General features: G+C 35.1%; 1 protein-coding gene across 1 annotated transcript in view; it reads left to right on the top strand.

The window, feature by feature from the left end:
- Window positions 1-7,730, top strand: part of LOC106875161 (aspartate--tRNA ligase, cytoplasmic) — a 43,395-nt gene extending 35,665 nt beyond the window's left edge. Inside the window, exons 11-15 of the mRNA XM_014923191.3 lie at window positions 280-400; window positions 1,133-1,213; window positions 2,053-2,164; window positions 5,206-5,277; window positions 6,301-7,730. Of these exons, the coding sequence (XP_014778677.1) occupies window positions 280-400; window positions 1,133-1,213; window positions 2,053-2,164; window positions 5,206-5,277; window positions 6,301-6,392 (478 nt within the window). The 3' untranslated portion in view covers window positions 6,393-7,730. The remainder of the gene's footprint in view (window positions 1-279; window positions 401-1,132; window positions 1,214-2,052; window positions 2,165-5,205; window positions 5,278-6,300) is intronic.
- Window positions 7,731-14,918: the final 7,188 nt, after the last annotated feature.

Raw genomic sequence — 14,918 nt, 5'->3', positions numbered from 1 at the left:
GCATATATACCTATATTTCAATAAAACAACGTATTACTTATTCTAGGTTTAAAACAAAAGGTCATACATTTGTAAAAATAAAAATCATTGTCTACAAATCATATCTCTACTATTTTAATAATTCGCTTCAAGACGTTGTTCATAAAAAAAATTAGATGGTATTTCCTTACGACAGCATAAGTAAACATGGTGTTTAATTTTTACTGTCAAATAATGTGACATTGTAATTATTTTATTCTATTAAGTCTCACATTATTTTCCTCTTTTCTGACCTCACAGTTTGTGTCTGGAATTTCCTGAAGCTGTACAGATGTTACGAAACAATGGTATAGAAATCGGAGATGAGGATGATCTTTCAACGCCAAATGAAAAATTTCTGGGAAAACTTGTCAAAGCTAAGGTATTGGGTATGGTTTTGTTTTGAGGTGTATTTTTTAAAATACTTAAAGATTTAATTTTCTATATTAGATTAAAATACTTGATATAACTACAAAATTATTGAATTTACTTTCACTTAAATGGTTTATTTTAATCAGTGTTAAACAATTAAAAATAATCTTTGATTATGTTAATTTACAAACTACAGCATTAACCCTTTAGCATTTAAACCAGCCATATCTGGCCTAAATATTCTTCCTGTTTTATGTTCAAACCGGTCAGATTCAACCTCTCACACTTATATTTACAATATCATTCTGAAAATAAACTATCACATCACTGCAATTTTGAAGCTATGAGATAGTGCATGATTAATTTGAAACAATGTGAATGAATAAGCATTACATTTGACAGAGTAATCTAAATACTAAAAGGTTAAACACCAATCAAACATCAATCAGAATATATCTTTCATTTTTTAGTAAAATCAGCTAAGTTGATTTTACTTCATTCATTAGACAAAATATATTAATCATATGACTAGTTTAAGATTAAGGATTTTTTTTTCTGAATTAAAGTGAGTTTGTCGGTGAACAGGTCACGGTCTCAAAGTGACAAAAATATTTTGACAAATTAAATTTAAATGTTGAAGTGAATCTAACTTTTTAAAATGTTTTGTTTTATCTTCAACACTGTCTTGGATGAATAAATCTGCTTTTTCTAAACTGCTTTGTTTCTTTTCTTTCATTTCCAGTATGATACCGACTTTTTCATCTTGGACAAATATCCATTGGCAGTTCGACCATTCTATACGATGCCTGATCCTCATAATAAAGTGAGTTTGTTGTTCAATTATCTTTGATCCTTGGGCCCTGTGACATTGTTATTATATATCAGTTCTGTAACCTCAATTCAACTTATGCTTCATCATTGAAATTGATGAGACAACACTTTGTGGGAACTCTGCCAGGTGGACTGCATCTGCTGTAGGGTGGTGATTGTGGCAATAGACTTCAGTACTACTTGGTTTAATACAACCACCTGGTCTTTAAGAGCTCACTCAGCTATAAGCAATCAGAAGATAGATATACTATTTGCTACTGCAGCAACTCCATGAATCATGATTTCCTTCTCTTTTTTTCTCCAACAAGTCTAGAAAGTTCTATGAAGATTATCAATACTTGTCTGTCTACTCTAAGGTATCAGAAAAGGAAAAAAAAAAAAGCTCCTTGTCTTCATTTTATAGTTGTTAATACATCTTAGAAAGCATGTTTCGCTACATAAGATACTCAGTAGAAGCTAGAAATCATGGACCCCACCCCATTTCCATCTTATTTGATGCTCTAATGTAGCAACCAAAAGAAGAGCTATGTTGTTTGATATGTTATGAATAGCAGATAAATCTCCCTCAGATCACATCCTATTATTATAAAAAGCGAAGTGGATGTGTATATCAAAGATAACATAGTCTTGGGTACATTCTATGTTGAACAAAGTCAGGATGGTCATGGCTTAAACATCTTTGATCATAAGGTCTGTTCAGTGAAGACTAACCTGAGGCTAAACAACTACATCAACTGTTGTTCATCATTGGGGATAATGAGTAAACCATGTAGCATGTGATTTATATATAAAAATGACTTTTAATGAACTTTTTGCTTTTTCCAATTCTAGAAAGCTTCAAATTCGTATGACATGTTTATGCGAGGAGAAGAAATTTTATCTGGCGCTCAGCGAATCCATGATCCTGATCTGTTGACTGAACGTGCAAAAGAACATGGAATTGGTAAGTTTACTGTCTCTAAAATATTCGTATATTTTTATTTTAATAAGTGGGAATATAATGGACATATTTTATTCGTGCCATGGATATTAAATGTTGAAACGTTTAGCTATTTCATCTATTGTTTATCTTTTATTTGTTTCAGTCATTAGACTGCAGGCATGCTGGGGCCTTAAACAGTTTAGTCGAACAAGTTGTATTATTTTTTTAAAATCTGATACTTACTTTCTCAGTTTCTTTCTGCTGGACCACTAAGTTATGGAGATGTAAACAAACCAACACTGATTATCAAGCAACAGTGGGGCACAGACACACACATACAACAGGATTCTTCAAGTTTCTGTCTACTAAATCCACTCAAACAAGGCATTGGTCAGCCTGGGGCTATTGTAAAAGACATTTGCCTAAGGTGCAAAGTAGTAGAACTGAATTCAGAACCATATGGTTGGAAAGCAAACTTCTTACCACACAGCCACACCTGTGCCTATGAACATCTAAAACATCTGGAGATGGATTCCAGAGTTAGATGGTTTTGCAAGAATTAGTAGTCTTGACAAACGTAAATTGAACCTCAGGACTATCTAAACTGCAATGATGTTACAAACTCATTGTGTCAGTTATTTAAAAGAATAAAAGATACAAGATCCAGGCATGACCATGTGGTTGAAAAGTTTCATTCCTGTTGCTTGTCAGCTGATGTCTTTTACTATAGTTGTAGGCTGACTAATTCCTCATGAAGCCCATTGTGTGTGCACACGTCTTCCCCCTGCCTTGACATCTACATACTGATAGGAAATAAAGTCACCATAAAGTAATTACTTCATTTTTTATAAATTAAAAAAAAATAATAAGTGCATGCCCTCAGTAGGGCTTGTGGAAAGAGTTCCGTCTTCTTGACACTGAAGCTCCAAATGAGGCTCTGTCTCCAAAGGGATAAAATAGTTTCATAAGTGGATGTTTGGTAGCAGTGAAGGAACAGGAGAGGAGGAGAAACAGTGATGACATCACCATTTCTAATGTCAACCTCTTTACAGATTGTACTGCATGCTATCTCCAGGCTATCACAGGAATTTAAGACTGGCTGCCCTTGGGAGCTCCTCTGAGTTGGTGACTTCATTCTTATAACAGAATCTGTAGAAGAATTAGAAAAGAAATTCCTGGTATGGAAGCAAACCTTAGAATTAAAGGGCCTCAAAGTTAACTTTACAAAGACCAAATTTCTAGTCGGCTGGAAACAGATAGGACTCTTGTTTCATCAGGAAAATGACCCTGCTCAATATGCAGGTAAAACTTTTAAGTGGCTTACTCAGTGCAAGCTATGGACATAAGAAATGTAGCAGAATTACAGGAAGGTTAACAGAGAAAGTAGACTTTGAATGAGATAATATCAATAGCTATCAGGTCATCCCATAAGTTCTGTCCGATTCTACGTTTTTTTTTAAATGGAATGCAATTTAATAGTATTTTAGAATGTCTAATGGAATTAAAAATTATTTGTGCACATTTAAACTAATTCAATATTATTTTACAGAATAATAGAATTAAAATTTCTTTGATTAAAACCCTTTCTAACATGGAAGTATCCAAAGAGTATTTAAGGCACATAATGCTTTATGAGTACAAAAAAGGAAACTCTGCAGCCGAAGCGACTCGAAACATACACTCAGTTTATGGGAAAGAATGCTTGAATGAAAGAACTTGCAGAAGATGGTTTGCAAAATTCAGAAATGGAGATTTTAGCCTTGAAGATGATGATCAAACAGGATGTCCAGTTGAGTTTGATGATAAGCTCCTTGAGGCATTACTTGAAGAAAATCCTGCATTGTCAGTTGAAGAATTGGCAATAAAGCTTAGTTCAAACCATACAACTGTTCATCATCTTCAACAACTTGGAAAGGTTCCTAAACTTGGAAAATGGGTGCCTCATGAATTGTCCGAAAGCAACCACAAATCCCGAGTTGACATCTGCTCTTCTCTCCATTCTCGAGAACTCATTTCACCCTTTTTGGATAGACTTGTGACTGGTGATAAAAAATGGATCTTCTATTGAAATGTTAAACGTTGTAAACAGTGGCTTGGTAAAAGGGAAAAAGCTCAATCACAACTGAGAAGGGAACTTCGTGGGGAAAAGGTTCTTCTCTCTCTCTCTGGTGAGATTGCAAAGGAGTAATTCACTTTGAATTGTTACCACCTAATGCAACAATCAATGCTCGAGTCTAATGTCAGCAATTAGAGAGTTTGAACCAAGCTTTGAAGAAAAAAAACCCGCTTTAGTGAATCGACAATGCGCAACCTCACACTGCAAAGATCACATCACAGAAGATCAAAGGGCTTGGTTGGAAAAAAATTCCTCATTCACCTTATTCTCCCGACCTTGCTCCTTCAGACTACCATTTGTTTCATAGTTTCCAGAATCATTTGAGGGACATAACTTCCGCAAACCAGGAGGAGGTCGAAACTGACATTTCAGAGTTCTTCGCTTTGAAACCAAAAGAATTTTACATTGATGGGATTAAAAATCTTGTAAATAGATGGAAGGAAGTCGTAGATAATCAGGAAAAGTACATTGATGATTAAATATAACATTCGATCACTTGTTTTCTTTATTCAAAATTCAGACAGAACTTATGGGATGACCTGATAAAAAACAATAAGTTACAATGTAAAAAAAAAATTGAAAACAATGATTGTTTTTCTTCTGATCTCAGATATTATATCAGAAGGATACTGGTTCAGTCCTGCTTTACACTTTGGCATTTGAACTGGCCATATCCGGCCAAAATATTCTCTATGTTTAACCATATAATATCATTCTAAAAATTAACTGTTACCTCATCAAAATCTCAAAGCTATAAGATAATGCATGATTAATCCAAAACAGTGTGAATAAATAAGCATTGCTTTTGATAGAATAATGTGAATGCTAAAGGGTTTATAAGATTTTATCTGATGGTGTACATTTACAGGAGGAAGAAAGTAGCCACCATTCTGAATGTTATGTTAATAGGCTTGACTTTTCATTTATTTATTCATTCTCTTTTCAGATCTTGAGAAGATTAAAGCTTACATTGATTCCTTCCGTTATGGAGCTCCACCACATGCTGGTGGTGGAATTGGTAAGGAAATCTACATTATTTATACATACATTCTAATAAACACATACATATAATGAAACTCAATGAAACTTCAGTCACTGACCCACTTCCCTTGATAGGCCAAGTCCTGTTTCTGTGTTCTGTCATTACTAAATGGACTCTCCTCATTCAAACTTACTGACTTGATGTTGCTCCTACCTGAACTCAGTATACATGCCATTTTCCTCTTCTGCAATGTTGAGAAAACTCTTTTGTCTTGCTGAGAGTATGGCAACCTTTTTAGTGCTGATGCCAAAGGAAAAAAAAATTACATTTTGTAAAATGGTAAGTGAATTAACCGCAGACAACAGTGTCAAGGAGACCCTTTAGTTATGTTGATGTCATTGCAGTTTCTCTAGCACTGGTGTCATGCAAAAAATGCGTTCCATAAAGTGGTTGGTGTTAGGAAGAGCATCCAACCATAGGAAGCATGCCAAAACTAAGACATCTGAGGAAGATGTGGTCTTCCAACTCATCGAGCAAGGCTGTAACTCTAATAAGAACAGATTCAAGCTTCTGTCAAAGTGTCCAACTCCTACCATCATGAGGAAAAAGATGTAAAATGAAAACCATCATCATCATTTTTAAAGTCCACTTTTCCTTGCTTGCATAAGTTAGACGGAATATGTTATGGCAGATTTTTCTACAGCTGGATGCCTTTCTTGTCATCAAACCTCACCTATTTCCAATTCAAGTAATATTTTCCCTTGGTTAAACATGCATTCACATGGAAACCAACATCACTACATGTATGACAGCGGCATCCATTTACATCTGTAATGTCAGATCAAAAACAAAGAGGGGGACACACACACACACATTGTTTCTATCTACCATATCCACTCCTAAAGCTTTGGTAGACTTTGGAGTGCTATAGTAGAAGACATTTGCCTGAGATTCCATGCAGTGGAACTAAACGTGAAATCATGTGGTTTGGAAGGGAACTGCTTGACTAATTTGAACAAGAAACGACAAAGCCATTGAATATTTCTTTTATCTTTGCAGGTTGTGAACGAGTCACCATGCTCTACTTGGGCCTGGACAACATCAGGAAGACGTCTCTTTACCCACGTGATCCCAAGCGACTGACTCCTTAGGGCTTATCTTTAAAATATGAGATATTTTTATTTTTATCAATTATGAAAAAAATAAACGAAAGCTGGGTTTTTCTATTTTTGGTTAATGTCTTTTACACTAAATTTAATACATTTTGTATTCTTTTAAAAAAATAAAATGTCTTCACAAAATTCTGTTTGTTGATAATTAGGCCTTCAAAATTGGGATGTCTGGATGTGTTACATTGAAGCTTGTGTGCCTTAAGAGCATAATGGGCATAAAGCAACACTATTCCCTCTGAATTCAGTCATTTAATCATTGTACTAATTGTAATATTGATTATCATTATACTAAAATAAGATTTTAGTATAAAATCTTATTGTATACTACACTGCCCTTATTTTATACAAAACCATATACAGACAACTACTAATATCAAACTTGTGTTGGTATTTTACTATTCCTTTAACATTTTGTTACTACATTTCTCTTGAAATACACTGCCTTTGTTTCAATTGATTTTGAAACCAATCAAGAATTTAGTAAAAGTAATTTTGTGATTAAGTTGGTATAAGAACATTGGATTAGCAAAATCAGAAATGTCAAGAAAAATGCTTTGCAGTATTTTTTCTGGCTCTTTATGTTCTGAGATCCCCATTCCACCAAGGTCAACTTGTCCTTTCATCCTTTTGGAGTTGACAGAGTTGATGATATGAATTTAACCCATCCCTTCAAAACTGCTGGCCTTACACTTAAAATTAGAAAACATTGTTAAACTCATGTTTGAGACATAAATTAACATGGAATTTTGATGGGAAGTTTTAATTTAATTTAGGTCACTTTGAAACAGATAGTTTGTATTACAGAATGAGGGGCAGTTTTAGGCAGGTTGGTATCAAATGGATGAATTCAGTGTTTTCTAAACCATACGTCTACAATCAACATACACTTTTTGCAGAAAAATCATGTATTTTTCATAAATAATGAATAAAGAAGACAGAAAGTTAGACGTTTATAATCAAATTTTTTATCAAAAAGTAAGTAGTATAAGCACTCTGCATTACAGGAACATAACATTCCTGAAAACCATTCTGTAACATAGGATACCTGTTATATAGGAGTCAATGGGGAAATAGGCTTCTTGTCACAGAATTACACATTACAGCAAGATAATCAGGAATGCGATGCTTCCATAATGGGGATGGTGTATGTACTATGTTTTATCTTTGGTATTTAATTAAATCTGTGATTTTAAAAACTAGTATCAGTAATCTAATTAAAATTAATCATTTGTCAATTATGAATAAGTTTATTAGACTTTTGAAAACATTTTTTTTAACGAATATTTTTTAATGAATAAACTTTATTATTTCATGTAATTATTCCTTATTCATTATATTCATCATAAAATTATTCTTTTTCTTTTTTTTTTGTAAAATTTATGACATCATTTTCACACACCATTGATTTTATAAGGACTAGGTAAGCTCTTAATTTCATTGAAATTTTTAGTAGCTTAGCATAAATGTTCTGTAAATGTGGCATTTAACTGATTAATTTCCCTATATCATTATCATCATTGCTTCATGTCTGCTTTTCTTGTTGGCATGGGTTGAACAGGTTTCCACAATAAAAGTCAGCACATATCCAAGTATACTGCTCTCTTAGATGGGCCAGAGGATTACATTGTACTTGTGCATTTCATTATTAGCTTGGTTTGTATGGCTCGGTGTCCTCCTTAACAACAACTATTGTACAGAGTATACTTTTGTGTGTGTGTGTGTGACATCAGCATTACATGTCTTAATCCTTTTATGGCATCTAATAAATGATGAAATAATACTTATTGCTATGTAGCAGTTCTTGGTTGCCTCACAAGAGATGATTGTGGTTTTTACAGTTTGTAGTGATTATGTTTAGAAATCTATGTCTACTGATAATTCTTTCAACTATAGGCACAAAGTCTGAAATTTTGTGAGAGGGGCGAGTCAATGTAATCATTGACTCCTAGTGCTCAGCTGGTACTTGTTTTATCAACCCCAAGAGTGTAAAAGGCAAAGTCAACCTTGGCAGAATTTGAACTTAGAACATAAAACTGGAAGAAATGCCACTAAGCATTTTATCCAATGATTCTGCCAGCTCACTGCTTTATGTCTACTGATAATGAAGGTTGATTATATGGCTTAGTTGTTGTGGTACCAGGACAAGAAAAGCAACCAAGAGCACAATATAGTTGTAGAATCTACATTGACATTGAAAGATAGTCTGGGCTGGTGACTAAGTATGAACTAATTTATGATCCCTGATTTAGGCACAAAGCCAGCAGCTTTTAAGGAAAGATAAGATGATTACCATGATCTCTCCCAATTATTGACTGGAACTTTATTTTAATTACCCCAGAGAGATGAAAGGTAAAGTTGACCTTGGCATGTTTTGAACTCAGATTATAAAGAGTCAGAACAGATACTAATCCACCACCTTTTTAATAGTTTCTAATTTAGGCAAAAGTCAGCAGTCTTGAGGCGAAGGATTTGATTGATGCTATCAAATCTAGTACTTGATTGGTACTTTGTTTTATTAATCCTAGGGACATGAAAGACAAAGATGACCTTAGTGGGATTTGAACTCAGAACATAAAGAGATGAAACAGATAGCTCAAGGCATGCTCTCATGATTCTGCCAATCCATTGTTCTGAGCTAAATAATCCTGTGGAGCAGTGGTTTTCAACCAGGGTCTATATAAGATTCTGTAGTTGAAATTTATGTGCGATAAATTGCTTATACTTTTACAACACACAAAATAAAAGCATTGTAGCTTGCTTGAAGCATTGTAATATTGAAGAAAGGAAAATAGGAAAGGTTCTGACAATGCAGAAAGTTTAACAAAACCTTTATATTTCAGGCTCAGAGGACTATCTTCAGAAGAAAAACAGACTTTTTCTTTTGCACCTGAAATATAAAGGTTTTGTTAAGTCTCATGCATTGTCAGAAGCTTTCTTATTTTATATTTTTCCCTTCAATACACAAAATATTTTGATTTTTTTTTATACAATTCCTAATATTTAATGTAAATATTGTCATTTTGAGAAATTATTTGATGGTCTGGAAACATCCAAATTTGTCTTGTGGAACCCACTTCATGGTGATGTAAGAAGAGAACATCGTCACACATCGACAACTTAATTCAGACACTGGCCTGGAATGTATCCAAGACGTTGAGCCAGTGATGTTGGACTAAGAAGTGTGGTAGTGGACTTTGTTGCTGCGGCTACGGTTGGAACTCAACCACAAACAGACAGACAGATGGGAATATAATGATAATTATAATAACCAGTTCTACTACAGGCACAAGGTTTGAAGTTTAGAGGAGGGGTAAAGTCAGTTGTGTGTTGGCACTCCGTCGCTTACGACGTCGAGGGTTCCAGTTGATCCGATCAACGGAACAGCCTGCTCGTGAAATTAATGTGCAAGTGGCTGAGCACTCCACACACACACGTGTACCCTTAACGTAGTTCTCGGTGATATTCAGCATGACACAGTGTGACAAGGCTGACCCTTTGAATTACAGGCACAACAGAAACAGGAAGTAAGCGTGAGAGAAAGTTGTGGTGAAAGAGTACAGCAGGGTTCACCACCACCCCCTGCCGTAGCTTCGTGGAGCTTTAGGTGTTTTCATTCAATAAACACTCACAACGCCCGGTCTGGGAATCGAAACCGCGAGTCCGCTGCTCTAACCACTGGGCCATTGCGCCTCCACAGGTAAAGTCAGTTACATTGACCCTATTGCTCAAATGGTACTTATTCTACTGACTACAAAAGGATGAAAGACAAAGTCAACTTCAGCAGGATTTGAACTCACAACATAAAGAGCTACAAGAAATACTACAAAGTATTTTATTTGACACACTAATGACAGGTGCATAATTTAATTAACATTAAAATGCTTGCGAGAGATTGTTATACTCTGAGTATAAAAGAAGTTTAGGCAATGGTTACTATTGTCTTATAATATTATTTTGCTTGTCACGACGTTCATGTGTTTAACTGTTACACTTAAAACAATCTAAACTGTGGCACGTAAATGAAAATGTAATCGGAAATCTTAGCATAAATAAAGCAGGTTTTCTATATTACACTTTAAAAAACTATGGAGCGAGACCAAAGACAATGTTGAAGTCTTTAGAGTAAGGAATCGGTGTTATATACATGTATAAATTTATTAAACAAAATAGAAATAGGGATTTCTGAAAAACTTGGAACTTTAACGTTTTGGGTTTGTTAGTATGGGAGATAACTCAGAATATGTTTTAGTGTTATTGTAACTTCAGTAGTGAAAGTATTGATTTGTAGTAACGCCTTGTCTCGTGCGCATGTGTGGTCATTCGAAATCCAATTTTCGCGCCCTTATTCATTCTCTTTCTCGGTCGGCCGGCCATGAGCATGGACGTGTCAAGCAGTGTCTCCAACATTCCAACTCTGGAGACAGTCTCAGCAACCAAAGGGCGATGTGCTGCCTATTTCCTCTGTAAATAAATATTGTTGTGTTGATAGTTCAGAGTCTGTGTTCCGTTGTTTCTTCAGAATTTAATGTACGGAAGCGGGTGTACACCTAATGGTGCATAACCACTTTCCCTAAAGATTCTTTAATCACCGGTGGACGTAGAAAATTAGAATTTTTAGGAAATAAATATATGATGATATTAGAGATGTTATAGGTGTCATTTTCTCGCTAAACAATTCTATCATTACATATTATTCATTTATTTATTTAGGTTATCTCATCACTACTTCAACAAGTACAGTGAACTCTGTTTTGCCAAGGAGGTCTAAAACGGAAACATATCAAGAGTTGTGTCTGGCTGTATGGTAAAAGCTTGCTTCCCAATCACATGGTTCTGGCTTCAGTCCCACTGTGTAGCATTTTGGACAAGTGTCTTCTGCTATAGCCTCGGGCCAACCAAAGCCTTGTGAGTGGCTTTGGTCAATGGAAACTGAAAAAAGACCGTCGTATACACACACACACATGTATGTGTGTGTATAGAACAAATAGTGAGGGTTCATCAATCCAGGCAAAATACGTCATAAGCTTTCTGTTGGCACACTAGGCTAACAATATTACTTAGATTAATGAAGAACTCCAAGCAGTCTTTTGTTAGGGTCCCAAGTTATGGTTCATCACACTTCTATATTGTAAATCCGTGGATGGGCTGCAGATAAACTGGTTTTTACAGAGTGATATATAAGAGACAAGTTAAAAATAATGGTCATAAAGGAATTATATATAATAATCATTATTTTTAACTTGTTTCTTATATATGTGTGTATGTCTGTGTGTTTGTGACTGTGTTTATCCCCCCATCACCACATGACAACCAGTGTCGATGTGTTTGTGACTGTTTATCCCCCCATCACCACATGACAACCAGTGTTGGTGTGCTTACGTCCCTGTCACTTAGCGGTTCAGCAAAAGTGTCCAATAGAATAAGTACTATGCTTAAAAAATAAGTACTGGGTCAATTTGTCTGACTAAAAACTTTCAAGGCGGTGCTCCAGTATGGCTGCAGTCAAATGGCTGGAACAAGTAAAAAACAAAAAAAAGGAGTAAAAATATATAAATATTTTGAGTATTTTTTTTTTCTTTGTATTAAATATGTTAACACTGACTCAGCTGTTGTTTTTCATAGAAATGGCGTGTCTAAGCTATTGATCTACTGCTTGTTGTTTAGTCCCAACTCTGTCCTGACCAACAGGACCTAATGATCAAAACATTCCAGTCACCAATCATAGTAGTCAATGCCATCGCCACCACTGTTACCACCACCACCACCACCACCACCACCATGATGTTGAAGCCTTAGGGCAATCCAATTTATCAAGTTAGCTCTTCAATAAGAGAAAATGGCGTAGGTCATCTTTACAGATTTTCCACAGAAATTATAGCAAGAACTGATTTTGTTATGACAGTTATGGAAAATCTATCGAGTTGACCTTAACAGGTGAGTCTTCAGCTGCAGGAGTAGCGACTATCCCTATTCCTTTGCCATTTTCTCTTATTGAAAGGCCATCTTGATAGATTTAAGAGCACTGCTAATACAGTAGTACACAGTATTGGCTTATAAAACTGTTTAATATACTTTGTAGTATGTTAAATTCATAATTACGACAAACGTAAATAAACAAACGAAGTTTGCTTTTAGAAGCGTTAAGATGTCTTTTTAGAAAGTTAAAGAAGTGATTTTAAATTCTCAATCGCTGAATAATGCTAGTAATATAGCCTGAACAGGATAAACTACCCCTATTTTGCAGAGAAAAGTGTAGGTGGCTAGCTGTGGACACGAACTCACATCCCCGTGATTACATGTCACGATGCTTTGACCGATTAAGCTAAACTACCCACAGCTAGCCACCTACACTTTTCTCTGCAAAATAGGGCAAGTTTATCCTGTTCAGGCTATATTATTAGCATTATTCAGCGATTGAGAATTTAAAATCACTTCTTTAACTTTGTAGTATATTTATGATTGCATAAGGAAATGCCGTGTCCCAACAAGTTATTAATATGAAGACTCACCCAGAGCATGAAACACGTCCAGTTAAAGAGTAACTCTGTACTCTTAGTGCTCATTTGCAGGTGAGTACTCAGGAGCAACATAAAATGATGTGTGTTGCTCAAAGAAACATTATGCCATCTTGTCCAGGAATCAAACTTGCATCCTTACGAACATAATCCCAACACCCTAACTACTAGTCCACAAATAAATATGATAATATTATCATATATTATCATAATGTTATACTTGGAGACAGTATTTAAAATTTTTTCTTTTTGTCACTGAAACACACACACTACTTATTTGTTTACTTTTGTTCTTATTCATATTATTTTTAGTTTATATGCACAGGCATGGCTGTGTGGTAAGAAGCTTGCTTCCCAACCACATGGTTCCGAGTTCAGTCCCACTGCATGGCACCTTGGGCAAGTGTCTTCTACTATAGCTTCAGGCCGACCAAAACCTTCTGAGTGGATTTAGTAAACGGAAACTGAAAGAAACCCATCATATGTATATATACATGTGTGTGTGTGTGTCTTTGTGCCTGTATTCCCCCACCAACACTTCTTGACAACTGGTGCTGGTGTGTTTATGTCCTTGTAACGTAGCAGTTTGGCAAAAGAGATTAAAAAAGAATTCTTCAAGGAGGTGCCTCAGCAAATTGTTTGTTATTGCCGGTCAGAGAGTGATCATTGGTTTCACACCCATAAAGCACTTAGCTGTACAGACAACTCATCAGACTTGATGGCTGTGTGTTTGTTTGTTGGGTGTACGATTGGCTTCTGCACAGTTTCCATCTACCAAATTCATTCATGAGGCCAAGGCATTAGTCGGCTCAGGGCTATAGGAGAAGACGCTTAACCCGAGGTTCCTTGCAGTGGGCGTGAACTTAAAACTACATGATTGCAAAGCACACTTCTTAACCACTCAGCCATGCCTGAGAAGTGAAAAAAGTATGTATATTTGGCGGAATTCTGGTTTAAGCACTCCCTATAAACCCTTGACTCTTATTCTTTGGAATTTTCAGAAAATTTTAGTGAATTTGTGTTCTACACATGGGATTTCATGATTATACAAAACAAAATTGTGTGTGTGTGTGTGATTTAAGGGCTATTTAGCTGTTGTTTTTAGCACATCCCACGACCACCTGATACCATCCTCTTTTCTTTGCCAGTCTCACATGTATTGATATTTTTCAATGTCCATATTTTAAACTCTGGTTTTCAAAAAACATTCGAAAAAGAGTGGAAATGTGGATTTGTCGGGTGGCAGAGTGGCGGTTTTAAAAAGTTCAAAAAGTAATTTTTTTTACATAATCGTATGAATTCCGAGTATGTAGAACAGAAATTCACATAAGGTTTCTGAAAATTTCAAGAAATAAAAAGAGTTATTTTTAAGTTACTCAAATCTGCTGAGACTTGACCAAGAAATAAAAAGAGTTATTGGAGGTCATATGAGGTGCCTAAACCAGAATTCTGCTATATATTTTTAAGTTACTCAAATCTGAAGAGACTTGACCAAGAAATAAAAAGAGTTATTGGAGGTCATATGAGGTGCCTAAACCAGAATTCTGCTATATATTTTTAAGTTACTCAAATCTGAAGAGACTTGACCAAGTATTTATTGTAATATTAAGTGATAATATATTTCAACCAGGTAAGTTTAATATTAATCAAGAACTCGTGCTGTTTCATCCATTTCTATAATAGTTTTAGATAGTAATCTTTAAAAATACCCCACCCTGCTGTTATAAACCCTTTATTGTTAAAAAAATGAACCGATTTTCACTATTTATCCCGCAGAAATAATAAGCAACTCAACTAGAAATAATGTTACGTAGTCTCTCGAAAACAGCAAATCATACCTCAACTATCTAAAAAAAAAAAAAAAAAAAAAAGAGAAATGTCAAATTTCCATTGTCTTGGATATACTACATTCGGAAATAAAATAAGCTGATCCTGGATTTTGATAAATAGATATGTTCAATAAAAGCAATATAAAAAAAAAGGTGACGAT

This window comes from Octopus bimaculoides, chromosome 3 (genome assembly GCF_046866305.1).
Source record: "Octopus bimaculoides isolate indiv1 chromosome 3, ASM4686630v1, whole genome shotgun sequence".
Lineage (NCBI taxonomy): Eukaryota > Metazoa > Mollusca > Cephalopoda > Octopoda > Octopodidae > Octopus > Octopus bimaculoides.
Note: the sequence above shows the minus strand (reverse complement) of the source record. Positions and strands in the feature narration are given on the sequence as shown.